The sequence below is a fragment of the Xiphophorus couchianus genome, chromosome 23, assembly GCF_001444195.1.
Source record: "Xiphophorus couchianus chromosome 23, X_couchianus-1.0, whole genome shotgun sequence".
In the NCBI taxonomy this organism is placed as follows: Eukaryota; Metazoa; Chordata; class Actinopteri; order Cyprinodontiformes; family Poeciliidae; genus Xiphophorus; species Xiphophorus couchianus.
Window position 1 is genome coordinate 21037012 of NC_040250.1, and position 25446 is coordinate 21062457.

The 25446-nt window shown below is 40.5% G+C and overlaps 1 protein-coding gene and 1 long non-coding RNA gene across 3 annotated transcripts; one reads left to right on the top strand and one right to left on the bottom strand.

Moving 5' to 3' along the window:
- Nucleotides 1-6881: 6881 nt before the first annotated feature.
- Nucleotides 6882-21953, bottom strand: LOC114139744 (cationic amino acid transporter 2). Its single transcript, XM_028009837.1, has 14 exons — nucleotides 21888-21953; nucleotides 20416-20783; nucleotides 19711-20088; nucleotides 19041-19196; nucleotides 18801-18966; nucleotides 16778-16914; nucleotides 16162-16384; nucleotides 15050-15186; nucleotides 14852-14954; nucleotides 14345-14478; nucleotides 14095-14261; nucleotides 13632-13740; nucleotides 13257-13534; nucleotides 6882-7536 (listed from the first exon to the last, which is right to left on the bottom strand). The coding sequence occupies exons 3-13, from the start codon at nucleotides 20078-20080 to the stop codon at nucleotides 13386-13388; spliced, it is 1851 nt and encodes a 616-aa protein (XP_027865638.1). The 5' UTR covers nucleotides 20081-20088; nucleotides 20416-20783; nucleotides 21888-21953; the 3' UTR covers nucleotides 6882-7536; nucleotides 13257-13385.
- LOC114139745 (uncharacterized) lies at nucleotides 7546-12401 on the top strand. 2 transcript variants are annotated; one of them, XR_003594502.1, is made up of 4 exons: nucleotides 7546-7834; nucleotides 8706-8737; nucleotides 10629-10721; nucleotides 11425-12401. It is a non-coding gene; the product is annotated as an uncharacterized LOC114139745 (long non-coding RNA). The 2 variants fall into 2 exon arrangements; XR_003594501.1 differs by having other exon boundaries at nucleotides 7546-8737.
- Nucleotides 21954-25446: the final 3493 nt, after the last annotated feature.

Below are 25446 nucleotides of genomic sequence, written 5' to 3' on the forward strand. Positions count from 1 at the left end.
GAATAGAGCAATCAATGGCAGCACAAGCCTGGCCCTCACAGATGCTGCCCAGAAAATTGACGGTGGGTGCAGAGTTAAAAACATTTGGTGACCAATAAACCCTGTGGTCTGCATTCACAAACTTAGGAAAAATTAAATACAACTACAGTTAGCTTTTAAATTAATCATGCAACCACACTTAAAAATTATGCTAATAATGTTTATTTTTGTGTATTTTTCATAAATACCTCATGGTTCTTGATAGTTCAAACAATAATCCAACTGCTTCAAAACCTCTGACTCGTTTTCACAGTTCCCTGAACTGATGTACATCTGACTTTAGGTTCTGAGATCTATTAAAAACAAATCAACTTCTTTAATGGCAGCCATCCTGTTTCAGGGAATGCACAGTACAAAAAATAATTTGCAATTTTTAAACATATGATTATTGGTGCTTTATTAATTTTTTTGTAATATGGGAGTTACAATGAGGTTTGGGATTTACACAGATTAATTGTAAAGTTCTTATAACATTATATGTTATTCAAAAATATGTTTTTTGGACATTTAATTATTGGATTCATTATTCTGTTTATACTGTATTTATTATTAATATTACATAAAATGTGGTTTCAAAGAGTTTTATGATCTGACCGATATATTTTCTTTAAAAAAATCACTTCTGAGTCCAACACAGTTTAACTTCAGAGTTAAATTGAAAGATTAAAATGTTAGTTTGAACTTTAATAGTCAATAATGTGTTAACATCAAACAATTTTTTTGTCATTTTTTTTAGCAAATTCAACCTGATCAAATCCACACTTGAGTCGTCTGATGGCCCTTTTCCCCACAAACAGCCTTTGAGACAGTGGTTTAAAACGCCTCTTACTCCATAATAGCAACATTTTAAAATGATTTTTAAATCTCCAGTTGCCTTTAAAAGTTTCTCAACAGAAGCTATTACTGTATTTTCTATAAATTTGATCATGTGTCAAGATCTTGGTAGATTTTCTTAAGCCATATTGATAGTCACTAAGTAATTAATTTTTATTCAAAACGTTACCCATTGATTTACACACATGCTTCTCAGGAACCTTCGACAACTAAGAAAACAGTTATAGAAATAAGTTATAAGTTACAGAAAGTATGCTTATTGTCATTCTTATAGATGGGGAAACATTTCCTCCTTTCCTTTTTCCAGTGCATAAAAAAATAGAACTAAATAATTTACCGGTAGTTCTATTGTCTTGTTTTAAGAATAAAATATCTGTTGTATTGTAGTCCCATTTTGTTTTCCTGAACTTTAATTTGCACAGCAACACAAAATTATTACCAAAAAAAAAAAAAAAAAAATGGCACTACCCATTTCTTATATAGACTGAAAAATATTCATTGCTTATCTATACAGGAATGGATAAATCCACTGTTATTTGTTAGTCGTAATGTTATTTCAATCTGGAGAGACTCACACAGAGAAGAAAATAGCAGTTAAAAAGATTTAATGGTACAATTTCTTTGGCGCTCGGACCCGGCAGAAGACCGTGAGCCGAGGATCGCCGTGAGCAGGCGGTCTGCTCGGCGAGCTCGGGATAGTCTTCCCCCCGGGACCGAAACTGGTGGTGGAGCGGAGCTTGGAGAGGAAGAGCACAAGGGATCCTGGAGGACGGCCCTCATGGTGAAGGTGGAGAAGGGGAGGAGGTGGGTCGAAGCACGGCTGACGAGCAGGAAGACCCCAGGGTAGCTTGGACTTTTGAAGGTGTCTTTGGACGACGATTGGCTGGAGCGGCGTGAAGCTCCGGTCCGGATTGGCTGCGGTCGGGCGTAGTGATTAGATGATGTGGTGAAGCTGGTCGAGTCTCCCAGTTTGAATTTTCACCAAGGCTCCATTTCAATCTGGAGAGACTCACACAGAGAAGAAAATAGCAGTTAAAAAGATTTAATGGTACAATTTCTTTGGCGCTCGGACCCGGCAGAAGACCGTGAGCCGAGGATCGCCATGAGCAGGCGGTATGCTCGGCGAGCTCGGGATAGTCTTCCCCCCAAAAGAGGGAGCCGGGCCGAGGCCTGGCTGGCCTGCAGTCGGATGACTGATAGGCGCACCACGTTGGGGGCCTGCAGTCTGACAAGACTGATAGGCGCCGGTTGGGCCTGCAGTCTGACAAGACTGATAGGCGTCGGTTGGGCCTGCAGTCTGACAAGACTGATAGGCGTCGGTTGGGCCTGCAGTCTGACAAGACTGATAGGCGTCGGTTGGGCCTGCAGTCGACGGGACTGATAGGCGACGGTTGGGCCTGCAGTCGACGGGACTGATAGGCGTCGGTTGGGCCTGCAGTCGACGGGACTGATAGGCGTCGGTTGGGCCTGCAGTCGACGGGACTGATAGGCGACGGTAGGGCCTGCAGTCGACGGGACTGATAGGCGACGGTAGGGCCTGCAGTCGACGGGACTGATAGGCGACGGTAGGGCCTGCAGTCGACGGGACTGATAGGCGACGGTAGGGCCTGCAGTCGACGGGACTGATAGGCGACGGTAGGGCCTGCAGTCGACGGGACTGATAGGCGACGGTAGGGCCTGCAGTCGACGGGACTGATAGGCGACGGTAGGGCCTGCAGTCTGACGAGACTGATAGGCGTCAGTCGGGCCTGCAGCCTGACGAGACTGATAGGCGATAGGGCCCGCACGCTGGCGGGACTGATGGCGAAGCAGCGTGATGGACTGCGAGGCCAAGCCGGCAGGGCTGAGGGCCTGTTGGGCCCTGCTAGCTTCCCTAGGTGTGAAAGAAATGTTAGAGGTGACGTAGCGGCCTCTCGGAATGGACAGCCAGATGCAGGGAGTTCCAAACGGGTGCAGTTTAATCTTGACCTTTCTTGTCAGACACCGTGAAACTGTAGCATAAATAAAGGATACATAATGTATAAATAAACATAAATGTTCACAAAACACAATTGCGCACATTCCTACCTCATTCTGCTTTCCAAGAGCGCTATTTTGCAAATTTTCTTTTCTTTTTCTTCAGGCTCTAACGCTGACTCTGCATGGTTAGCGAAACAGGAAGTGCCTAACACAAAATACGCAAAGAAGAAATCTACCGCTCTTCAAAATAAAGCACAAATCAACCACTAAGTGTCACTGTGGGACCAATGAACAAAAGAAGCATTTCACCATTTAGTAGCTATTTACGGTGACTAGGGCTCCACCACCAGTTATTTGGAGAGATGCTCACCTGCAGACATTGCATGTGGAGCTTCGAGCACAGCTGAAAGATTTGGTAGGATATAGGATGAGAAGGCCGGGGATGACCAGCGGCCGAGCTGAAGGAGAAAAGCTGAAGGGACGCCTGACGATGGCGATGTGGCAATGCCTATTCTGAAAGAATGGCCCGAGAAGTGGCAAGGGGGAGGATCTCAGCTGAGATCAGTCCGAGGTGGCAGATGAAACGGGCAGCGGTTGTAGTGGTCAGGGAAGAATTTAGTATTGAGTTAGATAGTCTCTAACAGATTGAATACTTTAGATGCAGTGTGAACTCACTCCGTATCAGAAATCCATAGAAGGCTAGGAGGAAAGTGCATGAGTGGAGCTCTGATGTAGGGGACGAAGGCGCCGGATTGGTGTGCAGTGATGAGATTCCCAAGTGATGGGAATGAGATGGGTTTCCAGCTATCAGGATTAGAGGAGCTATGCTTAGAAATCCCTTGAGAAGGAATTCACAGCGGGGTTCGACTAGACTAGATGACCAGACTAGACTAGATGATGTGGTAGGTTGCTAAAGCTTAGCGTGAAAGTTGCTTCCAGCGAGCAGACTGCGGATGTAGGAAAGAACTGAAGAAGGGAAGCTGTAGGAATGCTTTGCACGGAGGCAGATGTGGGAGTTATAACTGGACCTGGAGGGACAGACTGGCTGCCTGTGATCTGCTGTAATATGATTAAGTTGTACGGATATACGAATCCTGCTTAACTAATTAATTAATGCAACTACGGATGAATGCGTGGATGTAATTCTCGAAATCCTGGAGTGTTTTTATCTTATGCTGGGGGCAATGAGACGAAGTTGGATCACTAAATAATAGGGGCCTGTAAATCCCCCAAAAGCTCTTTAGAGAACGCAAGGAAAAGGGTAGAACAAGTCAGGATTCCTAATGCGCGGTAGACTACAGCACGGACACGAGACCGAGAGCCGGAGTTTAGTTTCCTGCCAATGAGGATCGCCATACGTCCTGCTCCAACGGCTGGTAGCGACCGACAGAAGGGGATTACCGAAACGCTTTTAGGTAATCGGCCACATAACAGGGAAGTTAGATCTTTGTAAGCCGTATTGCCAGCGACGGTCCGGCTTGGTGGTAAGCAGTCGGATTATTGGGGAACGGGAGGCTTGTTTTATACGAGCGAGCTTTGTGGTCGGCTACGACTAGCTCCAGCGGTAATTAGTGACCATTCATTTACCAGAAGAACGTTGGCTGGTTTTATCCCGTCGCGTGTATCGAACTGATGGCTGTGCAGATGACGCTGACCACCTAGCGCGCATGTCTGAGTACTAACTATGTGTATGCCTCCTTGATATGGGTCGGAACCAATGGATGACGAGGAAAGAAAGCTGTCGGAGCGAGCGGCGTTGTGAACTATGAATCACTTGAAAGAGGACTCGTGAAGTTCGGATCGCTGTGCAGGTGAAGCTAACTGTTCGAGGGTGGAGGTTAAGATTGGCGACTGGAAAGTACGCAGATGAGATCCGGTCTGGCTGCAATGAAGCTGCAAAATTAGAGAGCCTACGAGCGGCTTCTGATGATCAGACTACTCGTGGTGCGACATTGGCCCGACTGAGGGGGAAGGAGAACCATCCTCCCCGCTTTGTGCACCAGGAGCGGCCCCGTGATTGATGGTGCTGCTAAGGTGTGTGTGCGTGACTGTTTCTCCCCGTGTATGTCGGCTGCCTGGGTGGCTTGTGATCCTGATTGCTCAACTGAGATCGTCAAGCCATCTACAGTCAATGGCTGGGATTGCGGTTGTTGTGGATGCTGGACCTACTAATGAAGCCATTCGTGTGTTCCTGCAGCGTTGTTACGTTTCCACCTGGTTCACCAGATGATAAGCGCAGATCTAGGTAGGCTGCGTCTCTGCTCTCGGGTAATCTACCTGCTGGGTCCATAGTTAAGGTATTTTCTCTTTCAGACACCTGATTACTGCACCATTTTGGAGCTGCAGCGCTCGGACGCTCTGCCGTCTGTGCGGATGGGCTGCTTGCATGGATCTGGAGTAGAAGGGGCAGCACGTTTTTTTTGTTTGTTTTTTGTTTTTTTTTACAGAAAAGAGAAATTGTAAATAAAAGATTGCCCATAACTCCGTTTGTTTTCAGGTGCGTTTTATATGGAACTTTAGGCGGATCCCCTCTACTAGTCATGAAAAGCTTAAAGAAAATGGTGCTGCGATTAGGAGACCAGCGGCAGCTGGGGCGGAGGCCAGAATGAGCTGAAATGCAAACTGGAACTACTGACAGAATTTGGAGCGATCTTAGCAACAGAGGGCTACGGCGGCCTGAGCGGGAACTAACGGAACGAGCTAGTCGCGGCCCTGGAAATGCCAAGACTGACCGGCGATAGGAGGCGTGGTAAACATGAGTTAAAGGCACTGGTACTCTGACAGAGACGTAAAGCGAAGGGAGAATGAACAAGTCAGGAGCAGGTACGTCTTACCTAGACGACGCCCAATGGGCGCAGATGAAGCTGCGGGTTGATGAGGCTGACAAGCCAGCTGCGAGCCGAGATAGGTGGAGGTGAGCGTAGCGGTCTGATGCGACGTTCTCTCGGAGGTGAACTGAGAGAGACGATCGGGCAACGGATGGAGTCCATGGTGGGACGAGCAGGAAGAGCCGACGTGCGTCGGTGCAGCCACGGCGGATCGTGGAGACGACCAGCGCTTGATGTGGGGGACAGCGCCAATGAGCCGCAGCAGCCTATGGTGAGCCGGAGCGGGGAACCCGGCAGATAGCGGAGGACTGCGACGTCAACGAGGGGAGGACGGAAAATTCCGGCTCGTCGTCGCCGATGGAGACCGAAGGAAGGCGTGATGAGGGCGGTTAGATTGGTGAGGAGTAGCGGGGAGTCGACAGGAGCGCAGCCGGCCGGTGAGGGACACTCCCTGGATCTGGGCGGACGGAAGGCAGCTGAAACTTGTTGACTGAATGTCGGAGAGGTAGGAGAAGCGTTCACGTGGTTCGAAGCACGGCTGACGAGCAGGAAGACCCCAGGGTAGCTTGGACGTTTGAAGGTGTCTTTGGACGACGATTGGCTGGAGCGGCGTGAAGCTCCGGTCCGGATTGGCTGCGGTCGGGCGTAGTGATTAGATGATGTGGTGAAGCTGGTCGAGTCTCCCAGTTTGAATTTTCGCCAAGGCTCCATGTTAAGAAATGCTTGTTTTTCACATAAAAACTGATGTAACAAAATCTCAACTTCTCCAAACTAAAGCTCTCAGCTAACTTTACTGGGATTTCCAGCATATTATGCATGTTTAGCTAAAGTGTTGATGTGAAAATTGCTTCCTTTAGAACAAAAAACTAAACTAAAATTATAAAAAAAAATTAAAAAAAAGTGGTATATGTGGCCCTGGTGCTAAAATGACTTCATTGTTCTCTTTTTATTTTTACGGTTCTGCCAGCGGGAAGGTCATAAAAAATCCAGTTTATCATTGCATATACGGTAATTTGTAATATGATTATCTTTGTTGCAAAACTCTTCGACACTTGGAAATCGCAACAAATTCAAAGCATACTGTGTGCTGAGTGAGGATTTTATATGTTTCCTTGAGGTGACAACTAAGCTGGGATCTTGAGCAGCAAAAAGAAAAGCTGTTCTGAAAGGTTCTTTTGTTCCCTGTTTCCTGTGGCTGAAGAGACATTTCTGGAAAAGTGGTAGCGATATTTATTGTTTTATTTCACTTCCAGTCAACCTGCGACAAAAGTAACTCCAGGTTACAATTAAATGTTGTTTTTTTTTCCTTTTTAAATTAAGGAATACATTTACAGAATTTGAGAAAATATGCAAAATGTTCATATTTACATGTAAAAATGCAATGCAATTTTTAGCAAAGTTATGTTTAAACAACATAAAAAGGACGAATCAAATATGATGTTACACAAAATGGCATTTTGTATATAGTACATCTGCTTGTGCCTAGAAGCTTAAAATCTTTGTTACTATTACAAAATGGCAACAATTTTAAGGGCAAATACAATATTCTCCAATTTAATGTATCAAAATGTTACATGTCTACAAAATATTAATTGTTTTGTTTATTAGTCTTTTTCATTTTATAACAATAGTGCGAGAGGCAACATAAATACACAAATATGTTAAATAATTTAATTTACTTAAAAATATTTGTTTCTCTCCAAGGCCTTTTAGTAAATGCAGTAAATTTCTCTGAACCTAAACATGCTGATTATGCGGTGATGTGTTACACAGTACAAATATCTGACTGGAAAGATGTAACTCAGTTTCAGATAAGGAAAAATAAAATGCTCCCCTACTTGGACATTTCTTTCCAAATGTTCAGCAAACCTGCTTAGTGCACTCTAAAAAGTGTATTTGGGCTGTAGTTCATGTTATGGACTTATTTACATTAACCTGACTTAATTCTTTTACTTTAGTTATGACAACTTGCTTTCATGAGTTCAATTAACTTAACAGTCACGCATTTTATCTCAAACGAACTTTTTAATTTGAGTCGAAGTGAAACAATTAAGTTTAATGCAGCTTTACGTCTGACGTCATTACGTAAGCTCCGCCCGGGACAGATCCTGCATCTCTGGTACCGACCGCCATTTCTTCTGAGCATTGACTGTCGACGAGATTCAGATAAAACAGTAAGTATGCTGCCCCACCATAACCAAACATTAAATAAACGGTGTAAAAATATTTAAAACTTTTTCTACCTTAAATTTGAAACATTGAACTGTGTTTAACGTCGAAGTGTCATCAGTTATTTGCTCTTCACACATTTGCTAATTGTAATTAGCCGCGCTGTTCGGCGGTTCAAATCTCAACATGTTTTAACATAACTACTCTGAGTTAGACTGAATGTTTATTTTTTATGTGTACTTTTACGCTAAAAAACCTAACTTGAAATTACAGAGGTGGGGGTGTTCTGTGCAAAACTAATTTAATGTGATGCAACTCCACTGTGCTAATCACTGTTAGCTGCAGCCGGTGAAGCCATTTTTTCCAGTTTTCTCATGCTGCTTACTGGCGACATAATATAAAACGCATAATATCCTGACAGCGCTAAGAATCCATCAGGTGTCATTTCTCTTAAAAAAGCAAATTGTGTCTGTAGGAACATTGCGCAGTGTTCTAGCTAGCCGTTGATCCCCAGGCACTGGGCCGGGCTTAGACGCCCTCGGGCTGGGCTGAGGATTTCACAACTTCACTTTCGGAGCTCTGCATTTAGTAGCCTGCCCCACAAACTCCGCCCCGGCTAGATCGCTTCTTGCCCTGTATTATTTCTCTGCAATTTGCAATCTACCACAGCGCACGGACAGTTCACAATGTGCAAGTTTGATCTCCCTATGGTCGTCCGCGCCCTTGATTTCACCGGCTACAGAAATCGAAATGACAACCGGCATGAACGCCAGGAAAAGAAAGAAGAAAAATTAAGATCAAATGAAAATTTCAGGCATTAGCATTTCTGGCTAGAACACTGTTGTATTAACTTCTTTTACCCACTTCTCTTTCCAGGCCTAGAACCAAGAATCATCAAACCACATAAGGTGAGCCATATTTTCTTCATAAAGGATTTATGTAATATCATCAAGCTTCTAATTTTAGAAAAAAAAGTTAAATGCAAAATGAATATGCTATTTTGATAATATGAAATATGTGTGCTCTAAAATGCAAAGTCTTCAGGATTCACACAAGTGGGGAGGTGGCTGGGGAGAGGGAAGCTGCCCTTGCAGTGGAGAACTGATTATAGTCAAATAAGCATTTTTTCCCACCAATATCTAAAGTTACTGTAATTTTTAACACTAAATAGTGGACAGATATAAAATAAGAATAGAAATGACATTTATTGTCCTTCAGTGGGAAATTTCCAGTGCAACAGCAGAAAGTGACAGGCAATTTATTCACACAAACAGACATGCATATATATTTGTGGATATATATGCACACAAAAAATTTAAAATTACAACCTAAAAATACTGTGGAGTCATTAAAAAAAAGCTTACTCCCATCCTAAGGAATATGCAACTGAGAAGGGCAATTTAAGAAATGTGTATTTGTGCATTAAAAAAATTCCTTGCAATACTAACAATATGACATTGATTAATATAGAGTGTTTTCAGTATGGTATTAAAAACAGTGAAATAGTTATGGTAACAAATCCATTCTGAATCTATATTTTACCAAGCAGTAAAACAATCATCTAAAGTATTGCATGGGGCTAGGGTTGTCACAGTATTCAAAATTGACTCTTGCCTCCATATTTGTTTCATCTTCCTTGCCTTCAGATTTGGCAACATATAGGTAACAAAGTTCCTCTCTTGTCCTTCTAGTGTTGCACTTAATGTGGAGATGCAAAGACTGCAAGGGGGTGTTTTTCAGAAGATCTGAATTGCTCAAGCACTACAAACTAGACCACAGGCATTATGGACGGGGTTATTCGTATCCATGCTCATATTTAAGTTGTGCATGTAGATTCAAGACCTGGAATGCTTTACTGAGCCATTTATCAAGAAATCATCCAGTCAAACAAACAGTTACCAAAGACTTAACCAGATTCAAATGCCCCATTTGTGATTTTAATCAACTTTCCACTGAGAGAGATTTTTTTCAACATCTCAAGAACAAGGAAACTGTCACGTGTGTGTTTCAGGACTGTGTTTATCAAACAAATATTTACGAGAACTGCAAAAGTCATAAATACAGAAAACATTCTGACATTAGCAATACATTTAAGACTGGGATTACTGAAAAAAAACAATTAGACTGGTGAAGAATTGTGTGTTAGTTCTGGTACTGATATTTTTGATCAAGACAGTACTGCACAAGCTAATCAAGATCACACATTTAATGAGACTGATTCTGAAAACTTACAGAAAGATATTGAACTTAAACTTGCATCAGTTCTTCTAAAGTTAGAAAGCAGTTTTCTTGTGTCAAATGCAGCTATTGATGAACTATTGCAGGAGTTAAACTATTTAATTGGTTCTTTGTCCCTGCCAGTTACATGCAGAACTGTAACCCAAATACTACATGATCATCTTTGCCAGTTTGACCAGTCAGTTATTGAAAAACTTGCCAGGGCCCTCTGTGAAACAAACCCTGTAAACAAAGCAATAGGAGATAAAGGCTCCCTTTCTAGTGCTTGGAGACGAAAACAATTCTATAAAAGACATTTTAAAGTGGTAGAACCTGAAGAATATATTCTTGATAAAAAATAAAAAAAAGTCATTCTAGTTTCACAAATTGAGATGTGAAGGATAAAATGTGGCAGAGGTGGACTATGAATAATTTTGAAGTGCAGCATTAAAACACAGTGGACTTGTGGGCTGTACATTATGGCATCTGATAGGTCTTTGCTATTGTGAACAGCCCAAATATATTAGTTATGTCATGAATCTCTTCAGATATGAAATATTGATAACGATAACTTTTCTCCAGGTTGAAGACATTGGGATTCGAAGGGAATGTGTTCTGAAAGGGCTCATCACCTTTCTTGGAGAGGATGCAAAAGACCTTATTAAGGAATACTGTGTAAGTTTTTAAAGGTTTAAAGTTGCATCTCATCCCATTCAAGCAAATGGACAAATTCAATGTCAGTTGTTTTTACCTTCTTAAATGATTTATGGACTGGCTTTTCTAAATGTGAACATCTGTTTGAAAAAATGGGGCAGATTTGGTGTCAGAAATGTAAATTTAACATGGCTGTATCCTGCTTAAATCCAGAAATGGTGAATTTGCTGTTCAGCAGAGCACATCAACTTCATTTCTTGTTTACCAATATGCCAAACAAGTTAATAAGAATATGTTTTAGAGTCATGGTATTTTGATACCAGCTCCAAAATATCTGACAAGCAACACAAATATGCATTTTGTATTGAGTTCCACCCTAAGATGACCATTGGCTGGATCAGTATTCTGCTTTGATAAAAAATCTAAGAAATTGGTTTTTAAGCTAAAGCCTGTAATATGATGGAACATATATAAAGCTATATACATGCATTATCTTTTCAAAAAAAAAATTAAAAATCACCCTTTGAGTTATTCAATTTGTAAAGCAACTTTGAACTTGGAAAATTTATCAAGGATATTTCAAATGCCATAAACCACTCTTCAATTCACAAGCTGTACATCTTATACTTGGTGCTTGCATTTACAAGGCTTTTATTTTCCAAATTCTGTAGTGAGAGATTAGTTACAGTGTTCAAGTTTTAACATATTGTTTAACTCACTACAGGGCAGCAGCGGAGATGATGCCCAGATGGAACTCAAACAACTCACCATGGCCGTGTTTGTGATTCGGAAGGAGGGAGAGGGATTGAAAGAACCCCCAGAAGACATTGGCATCGTCATTGAGGGAGTGGAGGTGTTGCATGACCTGACTTCAGTTGCCTCAGCATGTGCCCTGCTTCTGGGTTTGATATATTCCCTTAACTTGGCTTATCTAAAGGCTCTGCGCTTCACATTTGAAGTGTTCCAAAAAATCTTCATGCAGCTTGAGCAGCACAAGATGTCTCCCAAAGTTCAAAATTTGTTTGGAAGACTTCAGACCTCACAGTAAAGACACTGGCATGTTGTGCAACAGGACAGAAGATCTTCAGTCTTCTTTGTTTGGACAGAAGAGCGCCATGTTTTGGAAGCTTAACACCCCAAGGAACTGCACTTTGTGAACTTCTTTTGGGACATTGTTCATATTAAAGCCACAAGTAATACAGAGTTTACTGGATAACAATTGACTGGTATTTCTGGAGGATGTTTACTGATGAGGTTGTGATGAACATTATCATTTTGGGAGTAGGTCTTTTTTGTTTTTGACATTTCATAAAGTTACATGGTTCATCTCTTTGGTTTTGTGTGGGGGAAAAAATACAAGTTAAGGGGGAAAAATTAAAGTAGGAAAGTAGTAGGCTGCTGCAGTTTGTGGACATTTTCACAGAATTTTCTTTTTGCATTTTTTTAAAAATTTGAATCAACAGATTTGTTCAGTGTTTTTTGAAGGAGGTTGAATGGATCTAGATCATAATGTTTACTATTCTGTTATTTTCTGGTGTCAGTTAAATTAACGGACTTGGTTTAAACTAGGCAGCTATTACACCACATCTTTGTTTGAAAACTTGCCTAAATATTTTTTGGGTATTGCTCTTATTTTCAGTGTAAAAATAGTCACTAGTGTCATCATATTTTATGTCAAAAACATGTTCTCAGCAAATGTTATGGTTTGTGGATCAGTGTGGATTTTCTTTTTTAGGAGGACTTGTGTTAAATCTAAAAAGGCAAATTTTTTTCCTGAGGAATAATTCTGGATTCTACAACCTCACACAGGGGTGTCCAAGTCTTGTCCAGGAGAGCTACCATTGTGCAACTTTCAGATGGACCCTATTTCAATACCACCTGAAGCTAATTTCTGAATTTACACAACAGCAGACATTCAGCTCAGCAGAGGCATTGTAATGAGCAGTTCATTTGATTCAGATGTATTGGAGATGGGATGCATCTGAAAGTTGCAAGATGATGGCTCTCCACAACTGGACTTGGGCACCTCTGATCTAGCAGGTTGCTGAAATGTAATATTCCTTATGAAGTTTCAAAAGATTTGTGTAGCATGTTTAATGCATAATATTTTGTGAAAAACCTGTAAGTTTGTGATGCTTTCACAATAAAATTTAAAATGTTCCATTTGTGTAGATTTATTATTTTAACCGAGTGGAATTTCTGAGTAGCATGAAGGTATTTTACTCCTATTTTAAAAACTAAAATAACATGCTAAAAAAAACTTTTAAAATGATTTAAATGCAAGCTATATTTTAAGTAAAATGTGAGTGATAATTTAATTTGGGGTAGTTTAGTTTTTTAAGTTGGAACAACTTAAAATTTTGAGTTGACTTTCTATAAAATTAAGTAAGATGGATTTAAATTTTTTATTTGGAATAAAGTAAATTAATTGATTAAGACTGACTTAAATTTGTCAAGTTAACCAAACTTAAATTAGGTTGGATAAAATTAATTGAATTACTTGTTACCAATTGAAGCAATTCAATTAAGTTGGATCAACTATTTTCTTTTTAGAGTGTGGCACTTTTGGTCAATAAAACCCACAAAAGTAGATACTAATCGATGCATGTAGAATTTAGTTACACAGTTATTATGTAGTTACTCTACGTAACATCTCAGTGTATCTGTCTTTACCCCCATTTTTGCTCAAAACTTCTCCTCTTTAATTATGTCCGTGTCTGTTTTGCTGCTGACTGTTTCGATGTCGGTTCTGTCGGTTCTGTCGGTCCTGTTGGTCCTGAGTCGCTTCCTCTGAACGCTGTTGCGGACTCCGTAGCCAAAATAGATAACTAACCCTGCAGAGAGGGGAATCAGGCGGATGGTTGTTGAAGAGCAGCAGGGATGATAGAGTTTTTAAATGACTGAAGCTACAGGAGAGTGACTAAATCTTACCCACTAACATCCAGATAGCATATCGCAGCCATGTGGCTGAGCCTAACTGCACCATCAGGTAGACATTGATGAGCGTGCTCAGTAGAGGTAGAGCTGGCAGAAATGGCACCTAAGATGAAAATCTGAGTTAGAAGGGTTTTTTTTAAATTACGTTCTTTACAAAGTGAACATCAATTTAGGCATGGGCCTTTATATGATTCTCCGGGTATTATAACAGAGTACACATTTTCCAATTTCCTTTGTTTAAAACAGAAAATCAAAACGTTTGCTGGAACTGGCAATGAGTCTTTTTGACTGAGTTGGAGAAATTCTGGTTCGCTCTTCTTTGATAAAGTAGTTCCAACAGACTGAGCTACGCAAATAAAAGACAACCTTCCAGTCACTATGTCTTAACCATAAACTTTGAAGCAGTACGATGAAAGCTGCAACCATCCCACACCAACTGGACTTTAGCTACCCTTACCATAAAAGTTGCCTTTGTGGGATTCTGTGGTTGAATCCAGATGAAGATTAAAATGAGAAGCAGGAGGAAGGAAAAGATGCAAACAAGCACCACGCTCCATGCCTCTACGTTTACCAGAGCGTCTATGGCTTGAGTCAAGGTGACGCACAGTGCAACCACACATACAACTGCACAGAGACAAATAAAGAGCAACGATCAAACCATGAGCCAGAAAGGGAATGTTTCCACTAAAAACGCTGGCATCTCTTACCAGAACTTATAGTTAGGATTGTGACTCTTCGTGCTGTGACAGAGTTGGGAGATGAGGGAGGCTTCAGGAAGTGAAACTTGGGCTTTGGTTCTTTGACCTGCAGGTCCGTGTCTTCAGATGGGGCAGCCTGGTACCTTACGTACAGATATAGGACACGTGTGTTGTGTGTTTTCATTTTGATTTTAGGAACTGAGATTTATAAGTTTAAGAAGCAGAGATATGGAGAGAAAATCTCTGGTGAGCTGAATCAGAAGATTATTTACTTAATCTAAATTAACTTTTGGAAAATTAGGGTTATGATTTGCATTTTCTAAAGAAAGCACACAGAAACAGTTTTTTTTAATTCACACACATGGTGCCACACCATCTTTTTTCCCAAATATATATATATAATTTATGACTACGGTACTTGCAGCCTTTTATGATTGTTTTTAAAGCAGAAGCAGAATCAGCTCAATTTGGGATCTGTAGGTCAAACATTCAGAAAAAGAAATTTCACAACCGTACCTCAGCATCAGGATGCATATTGCTACAAGTGTGTAGGCAAACAGAGTACCAATGGACATCATTTCCACCAGGGCTTCCAGGTCAAACAGGAGACCCATAATGGCTGAATATATAAATGTAAAGAGATACATAATATCACTTTGAGTTCAAGTCATAAACGCCAGTGCAAACTTTTTAAAACAGCCTGAATTTCTGTACCTGCCACAACTCCGGACGATATGGTGGCTATAGCCGGACTGCCTTTGGCAGTGACTTTGGTCAAAGGCTGGAAAAGCAGCCCATCTCTTGCCATGGCGAAGAGAACCCGAGGCATCGGGAACATGGAGCCCAGCAGGCTGCAGAAAAAAAGTGCAATCGGGGTCAAACAACAACACCATTATGGCTGTTTGGGCCTCACAAACAGAAAGACTGATTGTTGCCATTGACTTCACTTGATTTAAATAAAAGTTACTTGGTCAGCATTCTTTTTCTTGACCCCTGAGCAAACTGATATGAGCGGTGGCCATTGTTTCAGCGCTCACTATGTTTCCACCGTTTCTTTAGCATCTGCTTTCATGACTTTCAATGGTTGTCCCGAAAACATAACACTTGAATTGATTGTTAACACAAACTTGGGTCTCGATTTTTTTCAGCCTCATGAATGCATATTATTTATGCCTGGATTACCACAACAAATAATGCATTCAGCCCATCTTTGGAAATCAAATTACTCGGTCTGAGAATGTCCTCCTAAGTCTGACACCAACTCCAAGTTCATGTACCACAATGTTTACACATGAAACATCATGAAACTTGCAGGAATTATTTACACTGATGATTTTTTTTATAACATTGGGACAGACACAGTACTTCACTGTTTTGTATTTGTCCTTTAGTGTTTGATTGTATAAAATGGGTGAGAAACACATTGTTATCAGCTCTTCTTGTGTACTGTAGTTAACTTGGTCACTAATCACAAAAAAAATTTGAAAACTCCACAGGTTTTTTCAACATGCTGAACTCAGCTGGATGTCGTCTTCAGGGCAGAGTCAGGGCTACTGAGGCACATTAAATGCAACATTAGTTGTGGACTGAAGCCTGCAAACACGTCCAACACAAAGCGGTACTTTTAAACTCCAGTTGAAATTTTGCTGGGCAAGGCTTGGCCAATCGGGGATAACATATCTTTATTATTTCCACCAAAGCTTTGCAGAGTAAATTCAGAATTTTTTATTTTATTTTTATTGCATAATCCATGGACGCTGCCTGCTCTCCAGCTTTATTACTGACAAGACATGACCGCAACTGTATTGTTCTGTGAGGATTCAGACCTGGTGGACAGGGCACACAACGATCCCACAGCCACGGCGTATTTGCCGGGTCCCCAGCCAACGTATTCGAAGGCCACTGGCAGAGGGCTCTTCTCATTGAGCATGTAGTAGGGCATCATCAAGGTGAGGGCAGCAGACACCGCAAAGTAGGCCAGGAAGCATATCAGGAGTGAAGCCACAATGCCCACAGGGACAGATTTCTGAGGGTTTTTCACCTCCTCACCTGGAAAAGGAAGAAGAGATGTGCTTTATAATGCAATCTTTGAGAGATACAGAAGCTCCACTGCTGCAAATCCTTTCTGGGAGTTATCTTTTGTAAACCAGGTAACTGCAGTGCAATTTAAAGTGCTTTATAGCTTAATAGGTTGTAAATTCACTGTATGATCATGCAGGTCTACTAAAGTGTCTTATCACAGTTTCAGAAAATAGTTTTGCTGATATTCTTTATTGCCTTGTTTGTAAAACTTTACATCATTCAAAAGGCATCACCAGTGCTAATGGTAGCTGTGACACTTGGCTTTATTGCGTTAAAAATATAATTATCTGCATTTTACTCGTATCTTAGCTATCAAATGTTCAGATGATTTGGTCATAAGAGGAAGAACGCTCCTTTTACCTGTTGTAGCAATGCAGTCAAATCCAACGAAAGCATAGAAACATGTTGCAGCTCCTGCCAATGTGCCGCTGAAGCCATAAGGAAAAAATCCCCCCACTCCGTATTTGCTCGTTATATTGAGGGTGTCGCTCAGGTTGCTGCATGAAGACAGGGCATGATTTTATGTTTACTTAGTCGGATAAGCATGAAGGTAATACTGATGTACTTACAACTCTGTCACTTATTTCTTTACAATTGGAATCCAAGAAGCAGGCCATATGTAGAATTGTTGAAAGTGTTTCAGTTCAATGTTTCTACAGTCTTTATTATTGTTATTAATATATTTTTTTTTTTGGCCGTGGATATTTTCAACCCATTTTCAGTCCAGTATTTGATTATTTCAGACAGTCATTTGTTTTGTTTGTTTTTCTTTTTTGTTTTTTTTTTTACGTTTTGCTTCTTTAACTCAGAATTGTAAATGATCTAAGAATGAAATTGTGACTAAACTTAAAGTTTAGCAAAAAGACAATTTTAGATAAGATTTGGATATATTTTTTCAAATTTTTCTAAGCACAAACTTTATGTTGTCATGGTCAGCTAAAACTACAGGACAGAAAATGAGTGGAATATGCTGCAATAGTCCAAAACTAAACTGGTGAAATAACATTTAGGGAAGCCTAACTATTCACCAGGAGCTTATGAAAATATTAGATTTAAGAAAAATGTTGGTTTTGAAACTTTTGCACAGTCCTACATATACATCCAAAAACTGATGGCTATTTGGAAAGAAGTTTTGAGGTTTGGACCAAATATTGGGTCAAACTTTGAACCAGTTTGTTGTATAGAGTAAAGACTAGAAGTGGATTCATCTTTCTTTACAGGCAGCCACTTTAAACTACATACTAACCTTATCGGATTCCACAGAAGGATATAAGAAATGTTAATATAGCAACTTATGCTTTAGAATAATTTTAATTAAATCATGTTTGTTTATTGAAGAGAACATTAGCCTTTTAGCATCTTAACTCAAACATACTATTTAACATTCACACTTTGTCCAAATGATTGCTCATAAAATCAATATACACAGGGACTTATTAAGGTTATTATTATTATACATTATTGGTTGCTATTCCTTTAGCTCTTTCGCAGTTTTGATGTCTTTTGCCCAACCTTTCCAGGTATGAAGTGGTGAAATCTTTGTTCTAACCATGGGTAACCTTTTACCTGCCAAGCTGGACATTTTGTATCTTCTTTTGCAACAGACGACTTAAACTTATTATAAATATTGTCATATGAATAAATGCTGGTGGCAGTTTGCGGTTGGAGTTATTTTTGTTCTATAAGGGGTCACAGCTATAAAACGATAATTGATTGGACAACTGGCCTGTCAGACATCAATCATTTGACAAATTTGACCACGTGTCCTTATAATTCATCAAAATGTAAACACCTTGGTTTAGGTATATGGTTTTTAAACATCTTGTTTACATATATGAAATGTATATAAGCAAGGACAAAATGGCTAGGTATGGTTGCAACTTGGGGGTACAAATTGGTTAAGTAAGTAACTTTGACTCCAAGCTTGTGTTTTGTTGTTTTAATTTGAGGAGCACAAGTGTAAAATAATAATAATAATAATAATAATAATAATAATAATATGCCCTGCGACAGACTGGCGACCTGTCCAGGGTGTACCCCGCCTCCCGCCTGGAACGTAGCTGGAGATAGGCACCAGCAACCCTCCCGACCCCATTAGGGACAAAGGGTGAACAGAAAATGGATGGATGGATGGATAATAATAATAATAATAATAAACTATCAATTTTAATCACAACATTACTTGTTTAGTAATCCAGATTATAGATTATTCTTTTTAACCTCTAAAACTGCCTCTTTTGTGGCTTCAGACAATGAGTCACTTGGGTTGAAACTTAACCCAGAAACCATGACCCAACACTAATGTGTAAAGTAAATGATGAACGGACCCAACTGACCCAGGAATAAGTCAGTAAAAAAACACACAAGTTGGGTTCGCTCTTACTTGGATTGTGCTGTGGCGTTTATCAGCGCCTCTTCGCTGATCTGCCAGTTGGCGAGGTTCCCTTTGATAAACCCAGAGATGATAACAAACAGCAGCACTAAGATGTTGATCGCTGTGAAGATCTTGTTGATCATCGTTGACTCTTTCACCCCAAACGCCAATATGCCTTCACGAAAAGCAGATTTATTTTAAATTGACGTGCAGTTTTCTCGTGTTACTCGAGGATGCAACGGTTTGTACCTGAGAGCAGCAAGATGAGACCAGCTGCAAAGACATCTGGGTAAGGAGCCAATCCAGGAAGGCCCATGGAGGCATTTTCCTCGAAGTACTTGGATATGACCCCCCCAATCAGGTCATCGAACGTCCCACTCCACGCCAGAGCAACGCTTGATGTTCCTGAGCAGAAAAAAGGGCCATAAAATGATCATTCTGAGTCACCATTTTAGTGCAGTCATAAACAGAAAATTTGGAAGGAAACATTTCCTTTGCCCGTGGTGATCATTAAAGCACTTCTGCTTAATCAAGTGGGAAAAAATAAATAGATATGTTTTTTCCCGCAAGAAAAGCTTATGAGAATTTGCTTTTCAGGAGTAAAAGATCAAAGAAAAAAAACATCACAGAGATCCTTCCTTTATCATTTATGGGTTCATTTAAGTGTCCTTAGAGAATACGTCAAAATAATGATAATCTGTTTTTGAAATTAAAAAGCTAGTATTGATGGAAATTAACAGGTCAAGAGTCAGCAAGTAAAATAAATATATTCTACCAGCACAGGCAAAAAGAATAACCAACATTAATTTTGGACAAATGAATATAGAAAGAACATTTTATCTTCTAAATGAACTTTTATAAAGTTATTTTTACTTTAAAATAATTTTAAAAAAACTTCAGTAAAGAATGTGGTACTTGCCTATCACATAGGAGAGCAGCAGATTCCAGCCAGTGATAAAAGCCAGCAGCTCACCAACAGTCACATAGCTGTAAAGGTAAGCCGAGCCCGTTTTGGGAACCCTGGATCCAAACTCCGCGTAGCAAAGTCCGGCAAATATAGACGCCAAGGCAGCGATGAAGAAGGAAATGATAATGCTGGGTCCTGCGGTGTCTCTGGCCACCTCTCCGGAGAGCACATAGACCCCGGCTCCCAGGGTGCTCCCCACGCCCAGGGCGATCAGGTCCAGGGTGGTAAGGCATCGGTTAAAAGTGGACTCTTCCCCATCGGGCTCGATGGGTTTCCTGCGAGAGAGACTCACCAGAAAGGACTTGACCACACCGCACGGCATGCTTCTGCCTGGGGTTCGGATCAGAATAGTGAGGGGATTATATAAGAACCCACAGGGGGGAGAGCAGGTTGATGTTGTGAAGACAGGCAGAGCAAATTTGTGAAAGATCGAGGAGAGAGGAAAAGGACAGGAAGGGCAGATCAGAGGATGTGTCAGTAAATGATTGCCAGGTCAGCTCTCCCTATCAAGAAACATCACTGATTTCCCTTTTGCTGTCCCGTTTTCATTGGAAAAATGTGGAATTAATCTACAGAAGAAAGCAAGTAAAAATCTAGTTTTCTGAGAACGTCACAAAAGAATGTCAGAGAATGAGATGTAGAAAACTGAAAACTCACGTCTTTGTAGGTCTCTACCTCACAGGTGTGTTGAGAGGACACAACAGGATCTGTCATCCCCTTAAAACTATATATTTCTTTTAATATGTGACCTTCTTTATCTCCCCAAGATATGATAGTGCTGATGCCTGGAATTTCCTTTGCGGTCCACAGGACAGAACACTACGCCCTGTTTATCGATTGCCCTTTAATCAGTCATTGGTTATAAGCACTATTACTTTGTTGAGTAGCTTTTCTAAAAAAATAAAATAAAAAAATGTTAAAAAATGCAGTGGTCTTACAAAGTGGTCTCAACCCACTCATGCAATTATCCCATCAGAGATAGAGTAGCTGTTCAGGTCACTGTTTCAGGTCCTAATCAATCAATTCTGAAAACAAATTAAGAAAAACAAGAAATCAAAGGCAAACAGAGGTCAGAAGAGGTCGAATGCATATCTTTTCATTTGATTTTTGTTAGTCTTGGAGTAAAAAATAACTTGAGTGTTACCGTGTTTGAAAAGTAAGCAGGAATCTGATAAATATGTCAGATCAGAAATATGTCAGAATTTAAAATAAATCAGAGTTTAAATTAGATCAAATTACTGACAGAGAATAACGACTTTATTCATAGGAAGAGAAGCAGAAAAGAGTGACAATTTTTCCCTGTTTCCTGGTGGACATTTACAGTTGTGCTGTTGTTAAGATTCGTAACTTTGATAAACTTCTGATGATAATGCCTGCCAGATAATTCAATACTTCAAGGTCCACATATCTGTAAGACTTTGTCTCCCTGGAAAAGAACAAGAAACCTCCAAAGGGTCGGCAGATTCCCAGCATTTGCCTGTTTTTGATTAGGTTTGCAAATCTGCATTGTATCTCCTGGACATGTTTGCTCAGTGCCTCTCAAGATCCGGGCTTTCATCAGTAACTTAAAGAAACTGAGCAGGCCAGGCTTTCAGCCCCTCAAAGTTCCCTTTTTTCTTTTTTTTTCTTTTAGTGGAGGACAAAGCAGCTTTCATAGCTCATGTATGCGGCGGGCCGTGGAGCTGCTCACTGAGAGGTAGCATTTACCTTCTCGCCTCCAATCATGGGATTTCAGATCACCTAATCCCTCCTGGCATTCACTTCAACAGGCAGAAAGCAGGCGAGCAGGAAGGCGGCCGGCACGGATGGTCAAAGTACCTGTGACCGAATCTGCGCTCAGGCCGGATCTCTCCAGCTGAGATACCATTTCCAGAGAGACAAGGGGTAATGCTTAACTAAATAACAGCGTCCACACACGTGATCTGCAGCTTTATGATCACGCGGCTAATCACGATCCTGTTGATCCTCAACTAATGTTCACTAATGCAACATTTATGGCTCTTTCTTATGCATTAGAAGCAAATCAGACAGAACTCTTATCAGAGACAGTTCGTCAGTAGGACACACTCATTCATGTTGATGCCGAGGTTTTAAATCTGACTTTCTTTGCAGACACGCAAGCGTTTTACCTTTATCTCCGGTCCTATGAGGGGCAACCAGTGGTCTGTGCTGGCGCGACAAAGACAACGCAAATATCCGAGCTTGTGACTCGGATGAGGGAAACATTGCTGCCATATATCTAGGACTGGCCTGCATGACCCTCCTACTCAATGGAGTTACTCACAAAGTAGCCTTTCTCACTCCCAACCAGTTTGGGTCATAATGTACTCATTATTGCACGGAGGCAGAGTGAGAACTGTAAACTGTAAATCCTTCTCAGAATAACCCTAATGATTGAGTGCTCATGTGTTCATGTGATGTATTTTTATGGGTTTTTTTTAAGAAGGTGTTTATTTGTACTGGACTGAGGACTATTAAAGAAGGTTATTTAAAAATCAACTTTGGACAAAACGTTTGGCTCTCTCTGTCAGGTCTAAATACCTATTAAACAAACACAGGAAAGACAAGAGAGTTAAATTCTTTGTTCTCGCGAGGAGAGCAGACAGAGACGTGCTTACAGTTACAAATCTCCAACTGCTCTGAAACACATTTGTCCGCTCCCCTCTTTTTTATTACTTTCAGAGTCCTTATCACAGAGAGCACTGCAACTCTAAGGGGTGGGGTCAAAGCATTTTAGTTGCAGTGCTAAATGACAATCACTAACTAACCACATGTTATATACAATCTAAATCCTTCTTGCTCCAGGCACGGCGTCGAATGGGACACGTTGTATAGCTTCAAAGCAACGGCTTTGTAGCACAAAGAAGAGCAGAGCAGAGTTTATTGCAGGACTGTAAAACTCTGCTGGGAGCAACTAACATCTCCATCTCCCAGGGAGTCCTGCTGAGAATATCTATCACCTCTCTCTCCCAAGGAGGCCTTAGGAAGGAATCAGAGCTATTTAACACACAGAAACATTACTTATACTAAGAGTAAAAGAATAAAAGCATATAAGTAAACATTATCTAAATGTAACTACAAGGCTACATAATACAACGAATATTTGATAATGCTAGTAATACAATTTACCCAACACTCTCTTCCCTAATCGTCCGGATCCTTAGCGGGTGACGGTCTCAGTGAGCGACGTGCAGCAACAAGGAAACCACAACACTGCGTGTTGACGTCACAGAATCACAGAGTTTAATCCCATACAAAGCAACGCATGAATCAATCAACAAAGCTGCAGAGGAACAGAGATATGCATTCTTTACCTTGAGACAGGAAAAAATAGAGAAAGAACAAACAAAGAAAAGGCAAAGACGTGTCTTTGGAGATAGCTGCTGCAAAAAAGCAAAATAGTGGCAACTCTGAATTTTTAGTGCTGACACGAAGTTTTATACTATAGGCGTGTTTCTTCTGTTTAATATATGCACTCAAGGCGTTCCTCTAGTTGACCAACTGGAAACTCCCTTAAGCACTCAGAGAAACTTAGGAACTCCCCCTAATTTACGGCAAAGATCAAAGGGCCATATGGTCTCTGGTAAAACAAAAGAGCGAACCGCTTCGTCCTGACCCCCTGTGGTCCCACGGCCATCCCGGGCACAGTAAAATCCTAAGATAAGACTTCACAGATAGCTGTGAAATCTGAAGTCTCTTCCATTATCTCTCCTTAAATTCTCAAAGAGACTTGCATCCAGTAATTTCCAAGGAATTGTTATCTTTACAAACCCCAGTTTTGCTTCTCTACAGTCAGAACCCCAAAAGATTGAGTCCTGCCAAAATAACACATAAGCTCAACAGAGCAAAATAAGGTATTATTTCTGAGCCATTTTCTAATAGTAAACAAAACATTTTCATTCAAACAATTTCCATTTGCTTCTGATATAGTCACAGATAAAACAGTTTTTTCAAATACATTCATCATTTAGTAGTTTTAAAATGAGATAATACAATCTTCAGTAAAAACATGGTATTAATACTTAGAAATTAAATGTTAGCGGTTTCATTCTTCTATGTGGCATTAAATTTCACACCATCCCAGATGTTGGTTTCTTGCAGGTTTTTTAACTGCTGTGAACAGACCAGATGTCTCTCCCTCAAGCTCCAGTGCTTCTGCCCTGCCGGAAATGCTAATTTTATGGCTTTGTGTGTTCTGGCCGCACAGCGGGAGGCCCCATTTAGTGATCTGCATTTGGCCCCTGTTTGTTTGGTTCAAAATAAGGGTGTTGAATATACCTTTTACACATGCCGTAAGATTAACTGTATTAAGCACCAAAAATGATCATTTTTCCTCAACAGGACCTTTGGCAAACATCAGGGATTTTTTTTTTTTTGATCAAGGTCTTTTTATTATTTTTTACATGCACCACACACACACACACAAAAACAACAACAACAACAACAACAAAAAAAAAAGACTGACGAAATATACAACAAAAAATCCCTCTCAACCCTCCTCTCCTATACCGGATCTACTACCCCAACAAGAATACACGTTTTATTCATACATCAGCCGATACAGAGCAAAGGTTTGCACACAAAGAACCAATATTTGACCTTTACACAAAGTTATCTGCCGAAATATTCCCGACATAAGATATAAATGGCTGCCAGATGTCAAAGAATTTGTTTACAGATCCCCTAACAGTATATCTGATCTTCTCTAAATGAATGTAAGACATAACTTCTCTTAACCAATGTCCATATATTGGAGGATGTGGATCCTTCCATCGAAGAAGAATGAGTCTTCTAGCCAGTAAAGAGCAGAAAGCTAACACAGTCCTTTGATGTTTGCTGAAGGAGGACTCTGCTGGAGCCACCCCAAAGAGAGAGATGAGTGGTGATGGACAGACAGTTTGTCCAAATATTCCTGAAAAAGTGTCAAAAATGCCTTGCCAATATCTGTGTAACTTTGGACAAGACCAGAATGTGTGTAAAAGTGTGGCTGGAGATTGTTTACAACGATCACACGTCGGATCTAAGTCCCTTTTAAATTTGCACAATCTGTCCTTAGACCAGTGTAGACGATGTACTACCTTGAATTGAACTATAACATGTTTCAGACATATTGAGGACGAATAGATATTTTGAATAATTTTTTGCCAAACTGTATCTGATATGGACTCCTCCAAGTCCATCTCCCACTTGACCCTCAAGGAATCTAAATTGGTATCATTAAATGAACTGAGCAGAGAATAGACTCTACTCATAGAGCGTCTTGTTACAGACTTGCACATCAAAACCTCATCAACAAGAGAAGTTGGTGGATGTAGAGGAAAACATCCAGAGTTTGACATTACAAAATGTCTCAATTGTAAATACCTGAAAAACTGTGACTTGTGAATGTCAAATTTCTGTGTGAGCTGTTCGAAAGAGGCAAACTTATTGTCTATATAAAGATCATTTAGAGAAGTTATTCCCTTTAAACTCCAGGCATTAAAAACAGAATCCATTAGTGAAGGCGCAAACATGTGATTATTTGATACTGGAGCAGATATTAATAATTCCGTACTTTTAAACATCCTCCTGCACTGATTCCAGATTTTTATTGTGTGAGTTATAACCGGATTAGAAGTATAAGTTGAGATTGGTTGATTAAACGGTAACCGGGAGCAGAGTAGAGCAGAGAGAGAGCTAGCCGTAACT